Source organism: Cinclus cinclus, chromosome 3, assembly GCF_963662255.1.
Source record: "Cinclus cinclus chromosome 3, bCinCin1.1, whole genome shotgun sequence".
Classification (NCBI taxonomy): Eukaryota; Metazoa; Chordata; class Aves; order Passeriformes; family Cinclidae; genus Cinclus; species Cinclus cinclus.
Genome location: NC_085048.1, coordinates 92,713,917 through 92,739,940, shown reverse-complemented (window position 1 = coordinate 92,739,940; position 26,024 = coordinate 92,713,917). Strand labels below are relative to the sequence as shown.

The 26,024-nt window shown below is 36.6% G+C and overlaps 1 protein-coding gene across 1 annotated transcript in view; it reads left to right on the top strand.

Annotated features, from left to right (window-relative positions):
• Window positions 1-26,024, top strand: part of GPATCH2 (G-patch domain containing 2) — a 117,675-nt gene that overhangs the window by 704 nt on the left and 90,947 nt on the right. Inside the window, exons 2-5 of the mRNA XM_062489306.1 lie at window positions 8,861-9,574; window positions 14,871-14,932; window positions 22,713-22,895; window positions 23,695-23,774. Of these exons, the coding sequence (XP_062345290.1) occupies window positions 8,861-9,574; window positions 14,871-14,932; window positions 22,713-22,895; window positions 23,695-23,774 (1,039 nt within the window). The remainder of the gene's footprint in view (window positions 1-8,860; window positions 9,575-14,870; window positions 14,933-22,712; window positions 22,896-23,694; window positions 23,775-26,024) is intronic.

The window sequence follows — 26,024 nt, the reverse complement described above, 5'->3', positions numbered from 1 at the left end:
GCCATGGAGATATAAAGACTGTAGTGGAGAGGCTTGATGGAAGCAAGATGTTCCAAGCAACCAGCTGGGAAGCCTTTTATTTTCTTCCTGAAATGTTGGGTATCTTGTGATACGTTTGGTATCAACTGGTGTGTGTAGCTTCTCACTCGTTTCTCTTGTTAATGGAAGCAAGAAGGATTGTGAGGGGGTTTTGTTTGTGGGTTTATTTTCAAAGGTTGCTAGGTATCTTTTAGAGGCTATGTTACATATACAGATACCTGCTGGTAGATTTCCCAGCTGAAATAAATTTGAAATAGATCTGAAATTATTTTCTTTCATCTTTTTCTTTGTTTCTTTTCTGGGGATGGGTAGGAAGAGGAACAGAAGGGTTTAGTGCTTCATTCTTCCTCCATTTTTGCTGATACCACAATTTTTTCCCCCTGTGGGTATTTTTTCCTCCATGTGTTTTTAAGAGAAAACTTTCAGGGAGAGATTTTATTTGCCCAGCAGATAATTTTTTGCTAGAACAAGTTCTCTGGTGTTACTAGGCATCCAAATTTGCCTGGCATAAATATAACATCAGTTGGTGTAATTCAGAATTCCTCAGAGAATGAGGTGTACTCCCGTGGCACAAGTATTTTTATTTCAGTGTTAATGCTGCATACAGTAGAAACATTGCCCAAGACATTCCAAACATGTGTCTGTGTTCTGTCAAAGTCTTCACTATTTATTTGACCTGTCATTTGTCTTTAAGTTTTGCTGGTTTGTGTCTATATAAAGTAATTTACTTCCAGAGGCTTCTAGAGTAGCCCTCAGCAACATGAGGTGTAGGCATATTTTTCTGTAATTGTCATCAGACAGTAATGATTTTGCTTATGCTAGTACACTGCTCAGAGGAATTCAATACAGAGGAAAATATTGAAATGTTGTCCATTAAAAATCTGAGCACTCCTCACAGGTGCTATCGTATTTTTCTATACAAGTTATTTCAGACGCTGTCTGTTAAAGGAGGCCTGTTTCAGTGGGATGCAGGAAAATACTTTTTAATGTGTCTAATACTTGATGTAGAAAATTAAGAAGTTATGCTTTCTAAAAACATTAAGATCCTAAAGAGGTAAGTCGGTTCAGAGCAGCCAGAGTAAAATTTTTCACTTTGGGTAGTAAAGCTTCTTCAGAGCAGAATGTTTTTAATTTAAATTGTGAATTCATGTGGCAATTTAAGAATAGTTTTCAGTTTGGATACTTGCTGGACACACTGATTCTTTTGATAATGACTGTGGTGCTTTAGCACATTACTGTGATTTGACAGATCATGTGGTTCTGCACCTTGGCAATTAATTAATGAAGTCATACTTCTGAAAAGGGCAAGCATATCAGTAAATGGCAGCAATGGGATTGCAAGAATTGCTCCCTCTCATGATAAATTGCTCCAAATCTCATTTCTGGCTGACCAGTTCATTTCTATTAGAGCCTTGTTAAATGTAGTTCATGTCAGCATCTTTCTGACTGTATGCCATTGCTCTGTATTGAACACTTTTTCACTGTTATGTATGAGTAGACTGATAGTATTTATTGTTGTGCCTTCTTAGATAAGCAGCAGTTTTCGAAAAGTCAGATGTACTTACTGCAAGTTAGCCTGGTCCTAATTTTTAGGGGGATCAACAGTATAATAGGTGATAAAATTACATCATTCCTGAAATACTTTTTATTGTATAGGACAGAATTACAGAAATGGTCAGGCTGGAAGGAGCCACAGTGGGTCATCTGGTCCAACCTCCCTGCTCAGGCAGTGTCATGTCATAGCACATGGCACAGGATTGCATCCGTGTGCTTTTTCAGTATCACTGGTAAGGGAGACTCCACACTCTCTCTGGTCAACCTTTTCCAGTGCTTGGTCACTGCACTGTAAGGAGGTTCTTCCTCATGTCAGGAAAATCCACAAATGTCAGAGGCTTATGTCCAAAAAAGAAACAGAGGAATCCTGCAACTTTATTTGAATAAAGAGAGAGAGTCCACTGGGGCACACACCCCTGGTGTTTTCTCTCTGAGATTTCAGAGGGCGCAGCCTCCTTTTATCCCAAACTCCCGGCTGCACCTTGCCCTCTTCCTTTCCCCATTGGCTGAGGTACTAGGAAGGTACAGCCTTCCCAAAATGCCTGCCACATATTCCCCCCTTGAACCCTACTATTTTACCCCAAGATTTAGAAATTCAGGCTTGTGCAGACCCCCACTTGTTCGTTTCAGGAGCTGAGCTGTCTGGGCTCTGCAACAAACCTTCTGCCCAAAGTTGGTAGAGGCATGAAGACCCATTTCAAAGATGTTAACACCCACACCTTCACCCATTAAGTTGTTTGTAAAGACATTAGCTTTCCTCTCAATCCTTCCTCTTCTTATTTCTCAGTTTATCTTTGCAAACCCTAGTTGTTATTAACTTATCCTTTCTAACAACCAGGAACATTTGAAACAAACCTTCCTGACTTTTTCCACCTGTGGTCCCTGCACCTGGTGTTGCGAGTAAATACAGAGAATAAAGTGGACAATGACAGTTCATATTAGTTCATTAATCACTAGAGGTCCTTGTCTGTGACTGCTGATAGCCAAGGTCTCCCATCCTTTTCCTCCAGCTGAGAAGTCCAAATCCCCAGGGCATTAGAGACCTTGGCCCCAGTACGATGGGTCTGCCTGTGTTTAGCTGTCCTGGCTGCTGCCTCTGCAGGCCTGGGGGGATGTTATGAGCAACAAAGTCCAAATGCACCATCTGTGCTAACTGGGCTTCCTGTTCAAGGAACCCCAAATGACGTCAAATAACCCCTCCCAGGGACTCAAGTAACCTCAAGTTACAAGTTCAGCAGTTTCTAACCATAGCCTCTTGTCCTATTGCTTGGAACCATCGACAAGAGCCTGGCTCTGTCCTCTTGGTACCCTCGCAGATATTGAGAGACATGGGATGAGGTCTCCTCTCAGTCATCTCTTCCTAAGGCTGAACAGGCCTGGCTCCCTCAGCCTTTCCCACAAGGGAGAAGCTCCAGCCCATTAATCATCTTCATAGCTCTCCACTGGACCCTCTCCATGTCTTATGGTGAGGAGCCCAGAACTGAACACAGCATTCCAGGCCTCATCAGGGCTGAGCAGAGGGGCAGGGTAACCTCCCTCCACCTGCTGGCAATGCTCTTCGTGATGCACCCTAGGATACCTTTGGACTTCTTGGTCACAAGGCCACTGCTGGCTCGGGGACAGTTTGTTTTCCACCAGAATCCCCAGGTACCTCTCGGCAGAACTGCTTTTGGGCATGTCAGACCCGAGCCTGTGCTGGTGCACAAGTGTAAAGAAACTCCAGAAGGTTCTAAAGAAGTTTCTCAAACACTGAGTTAGTACCAAAAATCGATGTCTAGTGTGTGATGTTGATAGTGAATGTATGCACTGAAATATATAGGAGCTGCATATTTGGTGTAGAAGAAGTTTGTAGACATTTTGAGCAAGTGTAGTAACTGTCTTTAATTGAGCAACAGTCACTTCCATAAATTTTCTTTTTTTTCCAAAAATTCTCCTATATCTTTAGTATTTTGTGAAAATTGTTTACATACATAACAGATTACAAGATAATGGAAGTTGGCATACCTTGAAGATGAAAAATAGCCTGGAATCTGGGGGTTGTTTTTCTCTTTTCATACATAGATGTGCTCTACCATAGTATCCTGGTTTGTCTTAAGAGCCTTCATCTTATATAACTGTCCTTCCTATCACATATAAAGTCAAAACCATTTAATTTCTGTGTCTGCTGTGATACTGTCATATGAAAATCACATTTTTATTAAGTTTCTTTGGTCTGCAGGTCAGATTTACTTTGAATGTGTTGCCAGTGCATTTACTCTCAGTCTTTACAGGAGCAAGGATCCTCAGAAGTTGCAAAGTATGGAGCCTTTTTGGTAGGTAGCTGTTATGCCCTGCAGTGATGGTTGATATGGGATGGAAGGGATAGCTGGTGGTGTAGCTTTGCATACCTGGTGGTCCAGCAGATAGTGCCTAAGGACATAACTAGGTGTGTATGTGGAACTGGGTGCTTTGTCCACATCCTAGAGATGACTTTTAAATGACAGGGAGTTTAAATAGTCTAGGCACAACTTCAATTTGAAAGACCTCTGAGGCAGAGTCTGTTACCCCAGCATTGCCACGTTCACCACTAAACCATATCACCAGTTGCCACATCCACACATTTTTTGAACACTTTCCGCATTGCTTCCACCACTTCTCTGGGCAGTTTGGTTCAATACCTGACCATTCTTTCGTAATTTTTTTATTCCTAATGAAAAAATTTTTACTAATATGAAATTTTTCTAAACCTCCTCTAGGAGGGGAGGAAATAGCTGAAGGCTGTTTCCTCATCTTGTTACCTGGGAAGAAGGGAAGAAGGCTTCTGTGTAATGGAGGTTTGTCAGTGATTTCCTAATGTGCCATTGTTTCTTGCCAGCTTTTTAAATAACTTTACTTAATTGTGTTGCTTTGTTTTGCTTCCCCCTTTGTGTGTCCCAAGAGCCATGAAATCCCAAGAACCAAGAATAATGATAATGTTCTTTTTTTAATCTGTGAATTCTTCAAGTATGCAGTGAGATTTATCATGTGCTACTCTCTCCAAAATACTTCAATCCAGATTTCAGTCACACTCATTAATAGAGCAGAGCTCTCAAAACTTAGTGCTTCTAAGGCTTTGTGAAAATAACTTCTGAGGTGGAGAAATGGGATTCAAATTAGTACCTATCTGAAGATAAAGGTACTCTGGGGGAACAGCTGTGTTGCAAGACATAAGAGAACCCATATGGGAAAAGATTATAGGAAGTCAGGTTTTATAATCCTGATACTGAAGGAACTGTTTGATTTTTCTTGTGCTTTTAGCTTGTGATCAAGGTGGTTTGTGAAGGAAGCAATACTCATGGTTCTTTTTGGAATTGATGAAGCAGAGAAGCAGCATAGGTTTAGCTGCAAGAAGCCCCAGTCCTGTTTAACAGGAAAAGGTATAGAACTAGAAAGTAACTGTAAATGCAGCTGTTGGTTTGGCAAGAGGTAATGCCTCTCCTTAAGAGTTGTGCCACTAAATTAATGTCTCCATCAGTGTGTGTTTGTTAAATACTTTGTGAGTGGTCAGAGTTCTACATTGTTACATGCTTTAGGTGAGAGGTAAACACAAATGGTACTTAATTTTCACTGAAAAAGTGAGTGTCCATGATTTCCATTTGGATTTTCAATTTGAATATTAATACTGAACAGAAACTGTGTGAACTGTTTGGAGCAGGTGAAAGTGGTTATGTTTTTTCCTGCACACAGGACTTATATGGTCTGTTCTGGTGAGGGTTAGAGAGAAAATGGGTCAGCCTTTGGTGTACTACATTAAAATTGCTTGAGATAAATGTAAAGGTCAATGTAGGCAAACTAGATTTTCTTGTAGTAAAGTAAGATTCTCTCCTAGTGAGGACATTACAGTTTATTGCTAGCTGTGGGCTGTTGCTGTAACAGCATTTTTATAGCCTTATGTGAGTCGTGCTAAACTGTGGCTCATCTTAATATTTTATGTACCTCAATATGTTGTTCTACATTCGTTGTTACAACCTTTGAAATTTGTCTTCCTGAACACTGCTGGTACTCACTGGTAATGTCCTTAATACTTCTTGTAGTTGTTTTTCAACTTGTTTCAAATGCAAATATTTTTGTTACAGTTCCATCTGCAGCAATGATTAAAATTGCTTCATAGGTTTGCAATGCAAACTTGACAGCTGGTTGTGAACAATAGAGAAAGTTCCAAAATTGAGTTTGTCTGATAAGTAATGCTGTAATACAAATATGCTTCTGAATTTTGGAGATAGAAGAATTAATCTGAAATCTATCTGGTGCTGCTACCGTTGGGTTTTTTTTTTTTTCAATTACAGCAGGAAAATGAGAGCACCAATAAAATTAATCAAAAGAGATTTTTTGGGTTTTCAGGAGGAGTTTTAATGTGGACCACTGGAATGTTGAAAGTGCAGTGTGAATAGAAAGCTGAAGTGGTTTGTGTTTGCATTCTCAATCTCTTGCAAAGGAGCTTGCACTGTCCCAAATTGATCAAGTAATTCTAGTTCATAATTATCCTAAGGAAGCATGCTGAAATAATTAAAATATTAATTTGTTTGATCTGCAAAGGAGGTGATGCAGTTGTGGTACAGTTATGTTATATTGTACATTGGACCATGGCTGCAATTTTTAGGGCAAATAAGGGCACTGTCCTGTACAAACCTTAATTCAGGAGTTGCAATGAAGAGACTTGATACTCAGTAGAAAATATTAATTGCAGGAGCACATAATATTCAAAGGTATAGTCTGCTGGAAATTAAATCCCTTTACTGCTCAGAGTCATTTGAGAATCTTGTTATCCCTTTACTTCAAAAACACTTGAGGATGTTCTCTTTTCTTGAGTTTCGTCTTCAGATCTGACACCATCTGTATTGCAGTATTTTGGGAGGAATTCAGGGCAAGTTTCATTTAGGTATAAAAAACAGAGCTGGGTATATTGTGTTTGATCTTAAAGTATTTTGGAACTAAGGCAATTTTGCCACCATACTTGTGCCATTATCTGGAGTAAATTGGTATGTCCACTCTAGGAGCTAGATTGATTTTAGTGCTATAGTTACCCACACAGATTAGGGATACTGAATTGAAGGAATTAATTATAAACCATGGTGCAAGGCATTAGTGTCCCCGTCTTCTTTTTTACTTTTGCTTTGTGCTGCAGGATCACTAAAACAATGGGCTGCAAGAGGTTTATATAAGCTAGTTTATATTTTGGCAAGAGATTTATATAAGATAGTTCATATTCTGGCAGGCTAGCAGAAATCTGTTTATTTGGAGAGCTAAATCTGCGTTCAAGTCTACAAATTCAAATTTTAGTGCACCTTCACTTCTGTCATAGTTTGCCATAGATGCAAAAGCGTGTGGGAGGAAGGGCTGGGCAGGCATTTGAGAGAATTGATGTCCCAAATATGTTGCAATTTGTCTGTTCAAGTGTTAGGGCTTCTGTTAAATGAGTGCAGAAAAGCCCCTTACATCCCAAAGGCATCTCATTTCTGATACATACACCTTGGGAGATGCCTGTCCTCTTGGGAGCTTAACAGGAAAGCTAAAGGGCAAGTGCCCTACCACTGCAGCTGTAGCCATGGAGAAATATGGGCTAATGGATCTGTTTGAGCATCTTGTGAACCAAATGGATTAAGGAGAAAGTGTAGCACTTTTCCAGAGTTGTCTCACCATTTACAAAATTATACAGTTCTGCTGTACTTAGAGCCAAAGAAGACATTAGGAGGGAGTAATATGACTAGAGATTACATCAGGACAGAAAAAGAGGTATGGGAAATAAATGTAAGTGATACAGCAGTTTCAATAATTCAAAATAAGCTTATATTTCTACCACTTTCTGTGCTTTTATTGTTCTTGCAATTGAAATGTTTAAAGTGAATATTTCTGAAAATTATTTGAAAGGAGAATATATAACTTCTTTAGGTAGGGTATTTCATGAGCATTTGGATTTCTTCTTAAACATGTTCTTCAGTTCCTCCAGTAATATTTAAGACTGCCTATTCAGCCATCACCATTAGGTACCTTTGATGTTGAAGTTTGTACTAAGTGGCAGAGGGAATGTCTCTGATCTGTCTAGGTTTTCTCCACATGTCCAGCACCACTGAGTATGTGTAGAAAACTTGTTATTATTGGTTTCTCCAGCCAATTATATTGTAAAACAAAGTGAAGAGTCTTGCTTTTAAATGTCCTCTACATAATTTACTGAATGTGCAATGTCTTCCCTATGTATCAGTTTGTGCAATGTAGTAGCGAGCATGAAAATTATTCTTTGCTTTACTTCAAGGAAAGGGGTCTTCTGATGTTTTGATATGAGAGTCTGATTGCTGTGTTTATGGAGAAGGTTCACAGCCTTCAGAGGGATTAGAGTTCAGCAGCAATCATTTAATGTTTTTGTAATTACATTCATGCTATGCATGGGTGAACTTACCAAAGTATACTGAGTTAAAGATATGCTAAATGCTAGTGAAATTTGAAGAGGAAGGAGCAAAACATTTAAAAGGGTAAGGCCTTAATTTGACACTGTGTGTTTAGGGATTTTTTTTTCCTTATGCAAGCATGGGATTCTATGAATACAAGTGCCTACATGTGGTTGGAAATTTTGCATTTAATACTCTAGAACTTCTGTAGTTGAGTATTCTCTCAAGCTAATATAACTTCACTGAATTGATATTTTTAAAAATCAAACAGGTATCAGTCATTTGGAAAGACAGAATGAGTTACTATTAGGAAAGAAGTCATGTTATCCAAGAGTTGCTGTCTTAATTTCATTTCGGCAGCATTAAGAGATAATCAGCCTTAAGAATATTTTATCCTAATGAAAGTCTTAAGCAGAACACATTAATGTACATCAAGGTGAATACTAGGTATTCCATTTCCCATTACTAAATTTAAAATGTGCTCCTTACCTGCAGTTGGAGTGAATGCTCTTTGTTGATGTTCTTGCAATGTTGAATCCCTGACAGTCATATAAATGTGATGAGGTTAATTAAAACCAAACAATTCCAGTGAGGCCAGAAACAAATGGGGGAACCCCATGGCTGTCTCTTCTTTCCAAGATGGAAGTTTGTGAAAATACCTTTTGAAAGGAACTTGTGCTGATGCACTGGAAAGGTTTTGTCTCTTAGCAGAAAGAGTCAATGGCCATCCTATAAAGATTATTCTACCTTGCCTAAAGTGACTAAAATGATTTTGCCAAATGAAGTTGTTGTAGTTTATGCTTAGCACTTTTAATTCATTTGTTGTTTTCCTGTGTGGTTTTTTTTTTTTCCTTTGAAATCTATAGGCATTTCAGTAGGACTATGGAGGAGCTGGTTCATGATCTGGTCTCGGCACTGGAAGAAAGTTCAGAGCAAGCCAGAGGAGGTTTTGCTGATACTGGAGATCATTCTCGAAGCGTGTCTTGTCTTCTAAAGAGACAGGCAAGGAAAAGGAGGGGACGGAAAAGGCGTTCATTTACCACCCATCATCCCTGGGAGACTGGTCACTGCCTAAGTGAAGGCTCCGATTCCAGTTTAGAGGAATCGAACAAAGACTACAGGGAGAATCATGCGACCAAGAAAGACCACAGTGATTCTGATGACCAGCTCTTGGTTGCTAAACGTAGGCCTTCCTCAAACTTAAATAACATTAGGGGCAAAAGACCTCTGTGGCACGATCCGGATTTGGCTGTGGACAGTTTGGGAAACAGAACTTTGCGCAGGAGGAGAAAGGTAAAACGCATGGCAATAGATCTGCCATCAGAAGTCTCTAATGCACTGACAATAACTCAACAGCAGGATAACAGCAGAGATCAAGAAATGGACAATAACAATAAATCATACCAGCACCAAGAGTTTTCCAAGAGCAAAGTGAAAAAAAGAAAAGTATCTGCAGCTCGACAAGGTCCTGAAATCTTGGATGAAGGAGTAGTTATAGAAAATGAAGAAGTGAATCAAGCAAATAAGGACAAAATGGAGTATGAGGAGCAAAAAGGCTCAGATGAGAACATGAGTGACAGGTTATTCTTTCTTTTTCTTTTCACAGAAACCTTGGCTAATATTTGTTTGCTTTTATTACTGTTGCTTGTATTGTGAATCTTCAGACTTTTTGTTGATTCCAGAGTTAAAGTTCTAGAGCATCAATAGTATCTGCTTCAACAAATTACTCTTTAATTTTTTAAAATCTACTATTTTTTATGTATTAGCTTCTCACATTAAGGAAATCAGCATAAGATAGAGAGTGATGTAGCGGAGGAATAACCAAGAAAATAGTTTTGTGAAATAATATGTTCTAATTGTTTCAAGATTAAGAATGACAAAATGCATGTATGAATAACATGGGTTTTTCTGGTTATTTCAACTGGTAACAGTTGTCAGATAAGAATTTAGTGTTTTTCCAATTTCTAGACATCGGTGCTTTGATTGTTATCCCTATTTGTCAGAAAGGTTGTCAGTGTTTAGAGTCACCATTTAGACAGTCTGTTCTGGTGTGTCATGGGCATAAAAAGTCTGCAGGTTGCCAAGGATATACATCATTTACGAAATGCAAAAACCAATTTACAGTTCAGAAACACCTGAGCTTACCATTAGAAAAATGGAGGAATGATGACCCTTTGGCAGTACACCTCATCCATCCATTCCAGACAGCAGTCATACTACAGTGGTAATTGTTTCCAAAGTATTATTTTGACAACACAGTAAGGTGTAAGTCATTTTTCCACTACACACAGGGGATGTTAACTGCAGGGCCTGGTAAGCCTGGTTTTGTTTTTTCCACATGCCAGGTTCTGAATACAGAAGTGTCAGCAAGACAGACACGTCTTGAAAGGTATAATTTTGATCAGTTCCTTGATGGCATTGGTGTCCCTGTTTGTTGTTTTTGTTTTTTTTTTCTTTTTGTAAGCATTTTATCTATAAATTGTTAAGCCTTTTCCTTACTTGACAGGTAGAATTGAGATGCAGAGAGTTGTTTTGACCAGAGCAGTCAGATTGGTTACTGTAATAGCAGCAGGCTTGTTAAGTGACTAACTCCAGTTATGGTCAGAAAAGTCCTAAGTCTTTTTGTTACATAGTCCTCTACATGTTTTTGTTACGTGTCTCTCACCTGTGAACAAGAAGCATCTGGAAGAGCTGAATAAACCCCAAGCCTTAAACATTTTTCCTTACATGTTAATTACTAGAGCAGAACTCATCCTTCAAGGCAGCCAGTGTAACTTTAGACATCCCCCTTTGACATTCAAGTTAGGAGTCTGTGCTATCAGGAAGCCTTTAGACAACTTTGCTTTTTCTTTGATACTTCGACTCTTTTCCTCCAAGTCTGGGACCTAAAGACAGATGTTTAAAAATTTCCTTCAAACATTGCGTAGCTTTTCATATCTCCATAGTCTTGTTGCATTGGCTATTTATAGAAGACTTTCGGTGATGCTACAAGGGTAACAGTTCTTCATCTCTAAAGTTCTATAGCTAATTTTTGGGTAGAGAGAAGAGTGATCAATACTTGTAGACTCCCAGAACTGAGCTAATGAGGTCAGTCTGAATCTTCTTTCTCAACAGAAATGTTATTGTCCTAAAAGTTGATCTTCCTCTTCAAAATGCTTGATGTTTTGTTACCCCAAATGCTGCTTTTGCTTAAGTCATACTCCAAATGCTTGTCTATGGCCCCAGTAAATAGTCTTTAAAACCATTCTCATCTTCATAGGGTTTTCTCCTCATGCACACAATAGAGTGATGGTCTGTCATTCTACTGAATTTCTTTCAGTGTTCAGCTGTACCAGAAAGTTTTGAAATCACTGAACTAGAAAACTTGCATTTCATACTGTGGTTAGAAATCTGCAGTATCTAAGCCTCTCAGGTGATACTGTATTTTTGTACATGCATAATTTTAACTTGTTTTAATCTAACGTTATGTAGATGCAATAGTGCCTTTATTGGAAATTGTTTAGCTAGAAGAATTTGAAAGAACCAGCAAAACTCTTAGGAGTATGTTCTGAAAGTGAAAGCTTAGATTTTAAAAGGCAAGATGAGATTGTATAAGATATAAAAAGAGCTAACACAGTATCTCAGATTACACTTGCACTTCAGCAACACTTGCTGGAAGAGGAAGAACAAAAAGTATACAAAATTGCTTTTATTTTGTATGCAGTAATCAGTGCAATCATTCATTAATTTTTTTAAAAAGGACTCATTTTTTAGACATTTTTAAAAAAAAAAACAAAGCTGGTAATTTTTAATAGGAGATCAATTGCTTGGCTCTAAAACCAGTCAGAAGTTTTCAGTGTATACATGACATTATTTGAAAATAGCATGGTTTTGAAGTGCACATTAAAAATGTTAAATGATATTTCTTTTGCAGTCTTTTATCTCTGTATGTGAATGTTCAAACACTAAACATCAATAATCAGGTTTTAAGTGCATGATTCCAAAGTTGGAGGAGGAGTCTTCAAACTCTGAGATGTCAGCATCTAAGTGATCCCAAAGATGAATTCCTGGGAGAATTGTTTTAAGCACTGGAAATGACATTTTTGTGATCAGAGCTTATCCCTCCTTATCCTCAAGGCACAGCTTTTGGTTAGTTTCAGCCAAATTCAGTGTGTGGTGCTCTGGGTGCTATCTAATTCCCACAAGCTTTGGCACTTGTTTGTTTTGGAACTGACTAAAGAGAAGTGAAGTCTCAATTGCCTGTTTTGAAAGAGAAGCAGCAATGAAACTCGGAGGCACCACCCACTGTGGCCAGGGGGAGAAAAGGAACTGGTCAGATCCTGGGGGCAGCACAAAGCACCCATGTCTCATGTAAAACCAAGGCACCAGACAGCTTGTTAGTCATAGGAACTGCAAATGACAAGTATTTCTTCTTTTTTTCTATAAGTGTAGAAATAAAGATGTGAAAGCTTTTTGGATAACTTAGCTGTTCCTTCCAAATTTTTGCTTGCATACACTATTATATAGGACTAAAAGGAGTCTGTGGGTTTTTACTTTTTCATGGAAGTCTTGCTGGGAGTGGAATTCTCATTACAAAGCAAAGGAATTAGCAGTAAACACTGCAAAATTATATTAAAACTGGGAGTACATTCCATCATGGCAGTTTCCATGTACTTAGATACTAATGTATTAATTCCAGAGGTTTTAAATTTACTCAGTGGAATGACTGCCATGTAGCAGTTTTCTCAACTGTAATCCCTGCCCAATGTGACTGTGGCCTGAGGAGAGTAAAAGCTGTGGCTGCCATGGATATGCCTGTGTTAGTTTGAATTTTTAATTTTTTTTAGATTTTTCCAAAAATTTCAAGTGGTCATGTTTTCCTGACTAGTCCTTCAGTGAGAATTATTTCACAATTCAAATACCTTATTTAAAAAGGGAAGGAGACTGTTCTCAAAATTGGAAATTTTGGTAGGGAAAGTGGCTGAAATACTGGGGTTGAAAGGATTTCCTGACTTTAGTCTAAAACATGCAATTAGACAATAAATGGACAAGAAGAATCTGTGAAGAAGGGATATTTTTTCCTTTGAAAGGGATGATGTAAAATTGTGCACAATGAAATCTATGGACAGTAAAGCCATCTGTATTATAATTAAAGTGAGGATGGGAAGCTTGCTAAATGGGAATTACTACAGCTTACAATATTAGAAAGTTGGAGTCTTGATCTCCCTCACAAAAGATGGTTCCATTCTCATTGCATGCACATCACCTTTCTTCTGCTTAGGGCAATTGTGTAAGTGCTTAAGTCTGTTCTGGTTATACTATGTATAAGATATAGTGCAAGTGTTGCTTATGCATCAAGAATTTGTATAAGCCTAAGATACAGCAAAGATTAAGACTACTTAATCTTCAAACACATATATATATATATATATCTGTGTGTATATGTATATATATAAATAGAGATGTATAGCTACGTTTTTAAAAACCCAATCACTGCTTTGTGCCACCTGCTACCACATTGGGTTTCAAATCCTGTTGGGATGCCTCCCAAAGGAAGATACTAAAAACATATATATACTTATAATTAAATATTAATTAGGTGAATTTTATATAATTCATATATTCATATGAGTAATTCATATATTCATGTATTAAAAAAAACAAGACTTGCTTTTGTGAGAAATTAGAATTTAAAAGAAAATAATTTTCTTAATGTACTAGTTATTTGATAGAAAAATAAAAATAATTTAGTATTAGAAAATACAAATAATTGAAAACAGTTGATTTCAAGTATAGGACAGCATGCAGATTGTAATAAGATTAAGTGTACAAAGGTAAACAGACAAAGTTCTTGTGAGTGGCTTGTATGGGCACATCAAGACTAGCTATAGTATTTATGAAATGTACTTGAATTTGTGTGCTGAACTGAAGTGTTTATGGGTTTTTTCAAATTGTCCTACATCTCAAATAAGTAAAATGTGATAAAAATTTAATGAGAATATTACCTCCTTAACATAGCTACTTTCTTGATAAAAAGTGAAATAAAGAGTTTACAGAAAAGTCCTTTCATGTGAAACTCAACCAAGTGCGATCTGTGTTATTAAAAGACCAGTCTGATTTACTGTTTAGAGACACATGGATTATTGTATGCAACAATGTGCATACAGCAAAGAACTAAATGCCTTCTCATGTCTTTGAATTTAGAGATGTGTGTGCATGTTGTATACGCACATTCTAATTTTAAGGTCATGTTGGAAGTCATAGAAGAGCAAACTGTACGTTGTTTTTTTTTGTTGTTGTTGATGTTATGATCATGAATCATACTTATTTTCTTCAGGGTGACCTTTATTTTGATTTAATTGATTACCTTTGTTATAAACTTTTTTTGTTCTCCCGGAGTAGTATGTCATGAAAGCTTAAGCACTATCTTTTCCAGAATATTTGCAAATGATGTTCAGAAAGGTAATTCGATTTTCAGACTCTTACATTTCATGTAAGAAAGGAAGGCTTAGGCTGCTTTTGATTGAGACTTTTCCTATTTTATTGAGCAGTGGTGTTCCAGGATCAAGCTGAATTGCACAGCATAAGAAAGGACCAGTGAGCATTTGATGGAAGTGGATAATAAAATGCATCAATTGTGTCAGCACCTCGTTGCAGTCACATCTGGCTTACTGTCAGGGTACCATTAGATTCCTATGGTTTTATGTGCCAAAAATAATACGCTTTGTAGTTAATGGAACTGGGATATTTGCAGTTTGATTAAAAAAAATCATCCTATTTTCTCTCCGATCTCTGCTGGGCTTAAGTTCAATCTGAGCACAGCCTTGTCTCCGTAAAATTTTACAACTGAAAGATCAATTGTTCTTTTGATCTGTTTCTTTCTTTCTCTTATTACAGTGAATCCAGCAGTCTGAGCAGCAGTGATGCTGGTTTGTTTACCAATGATGAGGGAAGACAAGGTATTGAAACAATCTTTCCCTTCTCCACCCCTCAAACCACATCAGTTGAAATTCTGTAAGCGTTACAAGTTATTTCATAGGTTAATTATTGTATTTCAGTTTCTATTACTATTTTACTGAGTGGAAGTATAGCTTGCTTTCTGATGTTTTTTGTTTTTTTTTTAATGTTAACAGAGTGTGTATCTTGAATACATGACTTAGTCAAAAGCTATATAGAGAAACAGCCTCTAACAGTAATATGATAAAGTTACTTAGACCTTGAGCTTCTCCTAAAAATCGTCTATATTATTTGCTCGATTCCTCCAATCTTTCGACAAGGCTCTGATTGTAGTACTGCTTCTCAAGCTGTTCTTGAGATGGCTTTTTTCTTTCCTTTCCTCCCATCTGATAGGCCAGGATTTTATTGTTCTTTTTCATTCACTAGTTTGTTTGAAATTACTTTTCAAACAAACTACTTTTTCTTCAGTCTAAGACTGAGATTAGAGCTGTTTAACTTCTGCCCTCCAAAAAAATTTCTTTAATCTGAAATGCAGTGGAGATTGAAACTGTTCCTTTAGTATACATGTTTCTCACCTGTTTTTCTGTGATGAAACTATTGAGGATGGAAGTAAAGTGTTGGTGTTATTATCAGCTGTAGTCTTTATTGCAACACATTTACCTGTAGTATGCTATGATGGAGTAGAAACCTGCTATCTTTGACAGGATACAAAAATGACACAAAAATAGTCTCTCAAGTATTTTAAGACTTGCTTTTCTGTTGGAAATTTTAAGTTAATGGTAACAGAGGGTATTTGCTTACACAGTTTGCCAAAGACTACTTAAGTGTGTGCCAGAAAACAAATCCTGACTCATTCCAAAAAACTAGGTTAAAGGAATGTTTGGGTTTTTTTGTCTTTAATTTCTAATTCCACCTACTTTTGTGGGGGTTGAGGCTCTCTTCAGTAGGGAGTGGATTTTTACACAACCTGTACCTCCCAGCCTGAGTATCTGTTTTCAGTTGTGCTAATTCATGGGGTTTTTTTAGAGTTTAGGTTCTCTTTGAAAATTCAAATTGATTTAAGTTCAGCGCTACAATGCATTAAGTCTTTAAGTATAAGACGAGTCAAAAAGTTTCCATTTTACTTTCATATTTGAATTTCGCTTCTGACTTCAAATTTTTAAAGTATTTGTCCTCTACATTTATATGTAAGATGACCTATCACTTCCTAATTGCATATGTTTTTTCAGTACTCTTCTGGTATATTTCTATCAATATTTCTATCCTTTAATCCTGAACTGTATTATTTAAATCTTTGAATAGTATGATTGAAAACATCTGAGTTGCTTTCTGGTTTTCTTATATATTTGATGGGAAAAGAGAACAGAAGGGATCAGTGACCAACTGTGTTTTTTCACTGGTGTTGTGTTACCTTTTTTAGTGTTTGTTCTTTGCCATAAAGTTGTAGTTCTTAGTTTTGTCTGATATTTGAGTCTTGTTTCAGTTTTTAAATTTTCTAATTTCAGTTTTCAGTTAGACCTGAAAAAGTATTCTAAAGCACAAATAAATAAAAAAAAAATTAAACCTGACAAGGATATTGTCATGACAAAACATTATTTTTTCAATCTCTTCTTTGAACTGATAATTTTGTGGGTATGATCCGAAGACTGTTAGCTTCACACTGGAACTCAGGCGCTTTTAAATCTGCATTATAGATTTGGTTTTGTGACACTTTTCCGTGAAAGTGCTATCAGAGGTCCTACTTCAAAAACAAAATTATTGATTTTCTAATAATGCTTATTGCCTCAGATAGTAAATACTAGTAATTTGTACTCTTCTTAAATAAGGTGAGGTAATTTTATCTATGTGAGTTAATTTGTAGCTGAACTGAGACACATAGAAAATTGACAAGAATGAAAGGAATGAGAAAGTCAATCTGATAGAAGCAAAGGAAAAGCCTAGGTTTGATAAACAAAGCTGGAAGAGAACAAGACGAAAATGTATTAAGGGAAGAAATGGCTGGTTTTGTTTTGTAGTTTTAAAGCTAGACTAACTCCTGTCTTACCAGTGTCCCTCCTCCAGGATATCTGTATCTATATCAGCTGTATCTGTATATCTGTATCTTTAACATCTTTATATTTATATGCATGTTCAGAGCATCAGTGTCTTGACCTCATTTATAGTTCAAATTTTCTGCATTTCTGACTTCAGGTTTCTGCTAAGTCAAGTGAAGAACCAGAGATTGATTAATGTTGCCTGGTGAAATACTTGTTTTAAATGATGTGCCTGCCATCACTTAGAAGTTTGGGTAGCAGAGGACAAGTGGTTCGTGTTCTTCTGTGCAACATTTGTTTGTTTTGTGTTTCGGAGATCAAGAACTAAATCTCATTTATTGTAGACAAATAGTCTTAATAAAACTTTAATTCCCAAAGCATATTCATCCTTTGGGACACACATTCCAGACAGGAAAATTACTAAAGCAGCAATTTCTTGGAGCATTTGCCCTGTCAATTAAATAGTTGAGTATTTAGTTAGAAACTTTGGAGCGCCTGATCTTCTGATCTTTAATATTTTCCAAATTTTTTTAGAAAGGATATGGAAATAAATTCTGTTACAGTACCTACTCTTCTGTGGACAGAATCTCAGAAGAGTTTAGATTTTTATAATTTGATGTAAAAAAACAACAAAAAAAACAGGTATAGCTTTAAATGGGATAGTTCTAGATATATTTTAATTCTCATCAATTGCTATGATAAGAGAAAACTGTTGAGACTTGAAAATTCTCTGTTCGACTTCTAATATATGCTGTATCATCCAACATTTTTTAAAACTTCTGTACTCTTTTTCTGTTCCAGTCTCAAAGCTTTATTTGATTTGTTTGGTTTCCATGAAGTCCTCATCTGAGCCCAGCCTGGTTTGCCCTCCTTTTCCAAGTTATCCATGTGCTCGCATTAAGTCATGTGAGAGGGCATAAACAGCTCTCTTGCTGTGCTCTGTCCCACTGTCATAATTCCTTATGGCTGAAGTAATTGATGCTCACAATGTGGCAAATGTTTTTATTCTGTGAAACATTGTGAAACCCTGAAGAGTTAGTCAGCAAAAGCTTAAAGATCATGGAAAGTGTTTAGTGACAGTACAGGGTAGCTGCTGAACTATTAACAGAACTCAAGTGATTTTTTATGGGTTGCATTTTCTTCAGAGGTTTTCAAATTGCAGTTTAGGGGTAAGATTTAATAGTTAGGAAAAGACACAAAATACTGTGATTCTATCAAGCTCTTGAGTACGCAGGTAGGAGAGTCAACAAAGTAATTGATAGACCTGAACAGCAGTTGAAGCTTATGTATGAGAAATGCTCATGACTTCCTTTTTCTTCCTCTTTTTTTCCCTGTGTTCCAGGTAGTGTTTTCTTGGCTGTTATGCAATTATTAAAAATGTTAATGATAAGCAGTGTTATTCCTGGTGTAGGAAAACTTTACAGGAATTTTTAACCAAAATGACCAGTTTTGCATTGCAGCATAACATAACAACTGTGTAATAGGCCTAACTAGCAGAATCTCCTGCAGTTTCAAGGCACTTCACAGGTCAAAGGCACTTTACAAGCTAAGCTTTCAACAGAATGTTAACAAAACGATTGTTATTCAGATGCCAGTAGATGATACCCTGGTTTGGGGGAAGAAATAGTTAAATTGCAAGGATGTTCTTTAATGAGCTTTATAGCTTGGGTATAGCAAATAAAACATACTGTGTGTTCCTGGTTCATCTATACTTGTACACTTGGAGAAATTCAAAGTTGAGTTAAGACCTCTTAAATCATGGCATGGAGCACTTGAAATGTCCTTTAAGATCTAAGCAAGTAGGAAGGAATATTATGTTAATAAAGTGTTAAACAGTTAAAATTGGAGAAGGTCAGGGAATGTCAGAGTTCCATTGTAGATGTGGCTAAGCATTTAAAGATTGCTGTTCATTATTTTACGATTAAACATATATTCATTACTGTGTCCTTTATGAAGATGACCCAGTACTGATTCAGTAGAAGAATTCTAGTGAGGAACTAATTTGGACCTTGCACAGCTTGTCCATATCTGCAGGTGACAGGATGTGCTTCTCCATATAGAAAAGAAATGGAGTGTGCAATGCAAAGTAAAATCACACCAGGTTTGAATTCTTGTGGCAAATAAGTTTTATTGTCTTTACAAATGACAAAGAAATAATATAAGTTGTTGCATATGACCTGAGTAGTTACAATCCTAAATATTTATATAAAATTTTTTTATATGTATATCACTTGTCAAGGTAGCTCTGTAAAGCACAAAGAGCAAGATGCAGTGTTCCTCTGTGAATGGGTAACTTCAGCTTCTGCTTTCCTGAAACTCCTGGGATGTGTTACAGTGAATATCCTGATATCTTCAAATTATTATTCCAGCTGTTAGTGGTGGGGGATTTTACCTAGAAAGAGGTACACTAATCATGGAAATGACACTAAAATCCTGGGATATTCACAGACCCTGTGCTCTTGCTCTCTGTGTGTGGGTTGGTGGATAATGGAGCAGCACAGAATCATGTGGTGGTGTTTGTAGGACACCAATGCCAAACTTTGCACAGTAACCTCTCCAAGTATGTTGTGGTTGTTACAGGCGAGCACATATACTGGCTGCTGTTGAGCCTGATCTGGGCATTTTGTAATAAAACAGGAAGAAGAACAAAACTCTCTCTTGGTGTGCATTGGAAAGTTTGTTGTAAAACTACACTGCTTTAGCTAAAGTAAGATTCAGGTGAAGCTTTTCTGAATAGGAACCTGCTGGTGATGCAGAAGGTGTCTGTGTCCATAGAGAAACCACCAGAAGCTCACATAAATAATTTTCTAAACTTGTTAAAGAAGAAGGCAAGGAATTTAACATAGAGCAGTAGTTAGATAAATATGTAGACATAATCATATAGAGTGAAAATCAGGGAAATAAGAATTGGAGGGATTGGCTAAAAATAACTTAAAAAAAAAAAAAGCCAGAAACTGGCCTGGAAATTTTAGGATTGAAGTTGTCATTTCTGAGCCTCAAACTGACTCTGTTGTACTGATCACTGCAAGTATAATTCAAGGTAAATTACTTTGAAGTAATTCCTTGAACCATTAACCTTACACATAAACAAGTTTGATGCATTTTTAAAATGCATTTAGCAGGATGCATGGGCTCTATTTTTGGAGATCTGGAGGTTTTTCTACCTCTCCTGTACCTGGGCAAAATATCATAATTTACTCTAGTCCTATGCTGAATCAGCATCCTAGGAGGAAAGGACAGTGTAGTAAATCTTTGGAAGTCAAAAATGATGCATTGAGCTTTGAGTATTCCTGAGATCACATTTACTATGAATACAGTGCTGCCTTTTGAGAGCTGCAAATTAAGTAGCATAAAATCCAAATGTTTGGTTACTAAACTCTTGAGTGGGGAGGCCTCTGTGTTTTATTACCTATATTATGAGGTAGGGAATTAATTAAATGCAGTGGTCTTCCCTGGCTCTGAAAGTGGCATCCCTTCAAGGTGGAGCAAGCCAAATATTCTCACCTGGATAGGAATAGTAGTAATAGGTTTATGCTTGCCTCAAGGTGATAATATGATTTAAACTATTCAGAGGATTCAGAATTGTTTGATTTCACAGTCAAGGAAGCTAAAAACCAAGTATATCTGGATCCTGCTGTCATGTGGGAAGAGACTAAGAGGTTCAGATCTGAAGTCTGCCTTTGGCTATAAGCAACTTAAGTGTTTAGGGAAGTGTATAATAGCACAAAAATTAAGGTATCTTAATAAAAAGTTGCTTAACATACTAATATTCCTGTTGCACAAAAAGGAAAAGTAATTTCTTCCCCCCCGCCCCCAAAAAACTCCTATTGGTTATATAGCAAAAATACCAGTTTCATTCCATAGCTACTCTTTGCCTTACTGCACATTCCACCAACCCAGTCTAAATTGTAGCTTTCTTCTTCTGTAACTGCACTGCCTGCATCTTACAGCTTCTGTCCCTGAACTTATCATGGAGCCCCATTTCAGAATTCTGTGCATAACCCCATGGATGAATTATGTGTAAGAAGACTACTTTTGAGCTCCTGATAGTATTTCTGGTTAGTGAAGATGTCTGAAGCTCTCATGACAAAATACAGAGACAAATCTTAACAAACATAAAAGTTTGGAAAGTGTTTCTAAACACAGAAGTCTGGAAAATCAAAACAAAGGTTTTCAACTTTACCTCTGAACCACAGACCAATCTAATTAAAAGGTGTAATTTTCCTTCCACTACCACCAGTGTCCCTATTAAGTATTCTTAGAGTTCCTCCGAAGAGCCCATACCTGGCTGTAACAAAAAGAGGATAGAATTAATGGTGAATGCCTTTGTGAAATGTCACAGCTATAAATGAGGATTAGAATGAAAAGGGAGAGCAGGCTGAAATGCTTCAGGAATGCAAAGACATTGAAATCTTATTTTGACCTATGTATCTCTTTTCACCTTTGTTTTCCCCTTCCTCCATCTAAAAGTTCCTGTTCTATAGCCTCTGCTAATTTTGCTTTTAGTAATAATCATTAAAGATGTATGGATCCCATTTCACCTGCAGGTGACCAGTGAAGGGCTTTAATGGTTCTATATTTTCTAGAAGTAATTGTCCTGATTGAATGTTTATGGACATTTTTCACTTGTGCTTGATCTCAAATATTCTTTACATTGCAACAGTTTATTTGGAGAAAGCGTGTTGGATTTTATTTTCCATGAAACTTTGGCTTTGGTTTTCATCATTTGTGTTTTCACACTATGGCATTGAATGACAGTGAAATTTTGCACAAATGCTTTTTTATTCTTGAAATCTGTGTCTTACAAATCTTACATTTGTATCTCCCTTAATTTATTTTCAAATAAAAATGGAAATGTCAAACAAATAATTTACATGCAGAAATAACAAAACATGGTTTTGATAGTTTGAAGTGGAAAAAAATGTACAGCACATACCTAATCTAAGTTTTGGGTGGAGGAAAGGAAGTTTCCCATGTCTTTTTGAAGATACTTTCTGTTCTTCTGAAACTAGATGGTGAGTGTGAATGAACATAAGCATTTATTTTTAGTTGCCAGTGTTTAGTTTATGAGCTAATTTTAAGATCAGATTTTCACTCTTGTCTTATTTCTTAACTTAAATCCAAGTATTTAAATTCTACGTACATAATATTGTCAGGAAAAATGACCAATTTTGTGTTATAATGCAGTATCATTCTCAATCATGTGATACTGTCAGTTTTCATTTAAAATCAACTTTTTCAAAACTTATTTCTAAATGAACTTAATCAGATTAACTTCATTTAGTCACATCTGCTCATGATTGTTTTCCCCTTTTACTAGCCATACAAATCATGAAATTAAGCTAATTATATACCATTATCAGCTGCAAAGAACCAGTTTGTTTTATACCTTTTAATTCCCTGCAGGAGATTAAGGCTTGTTTTTTTTTGTTAATATGTAAAGTGCAGTAACTTAAATGGATTTCCCCACAGTTATTGCCAAAAGGATTAACTAGTTTATTATTGTTTTCACTATTGTAAATTGGTTTTAAAACATTACATTTTATGATGCTTCATAGATGGCAATGCTTGTCATGCTATTGAGAAACACTTTCCAAATAAAACTGCTATATAGGAGTAATTGTTATACAGCTATAAAGCAAAAAAAATAGTAATTCTGTCAGAGTATTTATTGATGGTAACATCTGATTTTTATCTTCTTTGCTCCTCCCTCTCTTTTGGGGGATTTCGGGACCCTGCCCTTGCACAGGTGATGATGAGCAGAGTGATTGGTTTCATGAAAATGAATCAGGTGGCGCATGTGGAATTACAGGGGTTATTCCATGGTGGGAACAAGAAGATTCCACAGAACTGGAGAGAGAATTGCCTGACCCAGTCTTTGAAAGTATCTTAACTGGTACTTTCCCCCTGATGTCCCGCTCAGGGAGGAGAGGTAAGTAGCAATCAAGCAAATGCAAGCTGTAGAATCACTTCTGTGTGTTAGAAAGATATTTGTGGATTATATGAAATATGTAAAATGTGGATAAGATCTTGGAGTTACCCATTTATTTTCTTTAACTGTTTAATTTTAAAGATATCATTAGAGAGAAATAACTCAAAGTCAATTATTAGAAAAGTCAGATGGTGGAAAATGGCTCATTTTAATGGCCTGCTCTTTTTATTTGTCTCAATGTTTGCATTGAGAATTTTTCAACATCATTTAAAATTAAACTTGATGTTTCATTTAATTCCTGGCTTTTGCTGTGATGTTTAGAAGTCTGTAGAAGTTCATTAATTTAAAGGCTAGGAAGGCTAATGTGACCATCTGCTTTGCTTTATGGTCAGGCCATGTTGTTTGTGTAGAAGAGGAAAGGATTCCTCTAGAGCATGGATTGCTTTGGAGGACTTGGTCTCTGCAGGTTGGCCAGATTTAATGACTCCTTAGTGATAAGGAAGTTGTAAGTGATGCAAAAATCACTTTTCTACTGTAATTCAGTATGTTCTGCTTGTGCTGCCAACTGTGCATAGATCCAGGGTGGCAGTAAGAACAGCTGCGGAAATATTAAGTTTCATGACAGTTTGTTCTTTTGCTTACTTTTCCCATTCTGTGCTCTGTGTTTCCACCAGTGAAATGTTTGCCAGTAAGATGGTTTTGTTTAACAGAGTTCATGTTGATAGATTGGTGTGTAATGGTGAATTTTATTGGTTCTATGGTAGAGAAAATATTCTTAAATAAACCTACTTTTTTGTAGGTTTCCAGAATAGATGTAGTCACCTTCATGGAATGCCAGCAAGAAACATAAAAAAGGCTTCAGGAAACCAGAATGCACTGGTAGGTGTTTTCATTTTTGTAAGATCATGTGCACTGTTCTGAGAGGTTCTTTAAAGTGAGTATTCCTCTTATGCTTGTTCCCTGATATTATGGATGGGTAATGGAACTGGAAGACTTGGTGCCACTGCTCCCTAAATGTGCATTTGCTCTTTTAAAATATTCTGATGTCCCACTGCTGAAGAAAGAGCCTGATACTGTTTCTCAGTACTTGTTTTGAACTAAGCCAAGGAAAACGTTTTCAGCACAGGATGTGTGTGTGTATAAGCTGCCATTTTCAGTATATATTTTTTGTCTATATGACAGCATGTTTTATTTTTAAGGTGAAATTCATAATTTTTTTTTTCCTGATAATGAAACAAGTCCAGGGTGCATTGTGGTACAATTCAGGTAATTTTTAATCCCAAAAATCTGCTTTGAAAAATATGTCCCTGTTCTCTTTTGTTTGGTTCACACCTGTGTGGTCAGGTGAAAAGGGGACATACAAAAAAAAGGCAGGTTATCCATGCACCTGCCATACAGATCCTGCATTTCTTTGGACTGAGCCTATTCTAAGGCTGGAAGTATAAATGGGATGTTTGGGTTTTTTTAGTACTTACAGCCCTAGGAGCCATGTTTAAAAGTGGAAGAAAAAAATTCACCTGTCTTTGCATTTCTGCACAATCTAATACTTAGATTTTCCCCACAGCTTTTGTCTAAAATAACTTTCTAATACTTTTTTTGGAATTCTTCTTTGGAGAAGGGCATGATGAGAAAAGAAATTTGACTTTTAAATGTTAAAATGTATTCATTATATCCCAGTCTATTCCTGTCTTATAAGCAAAATGTTTGGAAGGGGAAGAGAATGTGGGAGATCCTTTATCAGGTATAATAAACATAGGCCAGGACAATAAATACTGCAACACGGATATTCTTTATTATTTGACAACATTAAATGTTTTCAGATTTAAATTGCGTAAACAGTGTAAGTTGCTTCTGAGAAATGTAAGAGTTATTATATGTGGAAAGAATAGAAAGGCACTGCTAGAAATCTAGCTCATTTTGAAGAGGCAAGGTTTTTCTAATTGAAGTTCCTGTCCAATAATTGCCATTTGGAGCTGAATAAGATGCTTTAAAACCTTGGCCTGTGATCTCTGCTGTTAGTGGTCGTGAATTAGATGAATGCTATCTAGTTCTTGGTTTCCTATCTACCTATTTTTATTTTTGGTTCAGTGCTTGCTTGAGCATATCTGGGATTTGTAGCCCATTTTCTAGGCTTATTGCAATTTCACTCTGGTATTTTATAGGAGCTATTATAACTGATAGGTTAGCTTCATGGTAGTGATGATACATGGCTTAACTATCCTAAAACCTGTCTTTTCCTCTAAATTGTAAAAAGGTGATTAAATTTCAATTGATGAAGATATACTGTGAATGCATATATATAATAAAAAATCCTAATGTTTATTTTCTGCTACACTTTCTGGATTGTCCTTAGGAGCCCATTTTGTCTTCCAGTCATGATAATCCATATATAATGATGGTATTGTAGTTCCCTTTTTAACAAAAATCCAGGCCAATCTACTAAAGACTGATGGATAATTCAGTTACCTCCAGTTATTAAATGCATCATTTGCATGATGTTGTGGAAGAAGGTTGGCATGTGAATGTAGCTTCTGTGTCACTATGTTTAGGCAGAAGTCACAAATAGAAGGGATGTGCTGTTAGCTCTGCAGATGCAGTTTTCCGACATCTTTAATGACTGTTCATGTTTGTGGACACATCTGCTGCATCTGTCTTTGCAAACGTGGCTACATAAACCCGAGTTCATGTGCTTCCTTTTGTCAGTGATTGCTTCTGAAAGAAAATCTTCTTTAGATACTTCAATCCAATGACAAAAAAAAGTCATTTAATACCTGTGACATCTGATAACACAGAACAAGAAGTAATTACTGCTATTAGGTGGTAACAGTGAAGAAGAGCAAGAATGCTTTTAGCAAGATTAATATCCTGAGGAAAGAACACTGCAGACTCAAGTTATTGAACAGAATTGTGGTGTGAAGGAATTCTTTTTTAACAGCAAGGAGTCTGATGTCTGTATCACTGTTTTTACACAGACCTGAAAAGGGAACAATGTTAAAAGATAGAAGAGATACAGCGTGTGTCTTTTAGGTAGTGTATCTTGTGTTCAGTCTCAGGACCTGTAATTTGTATCTAGGGAATGTGAGCTTAAGGTTGGCCTTTTGCATGCAGGAAAGGCTTAAGCTTTTTAGA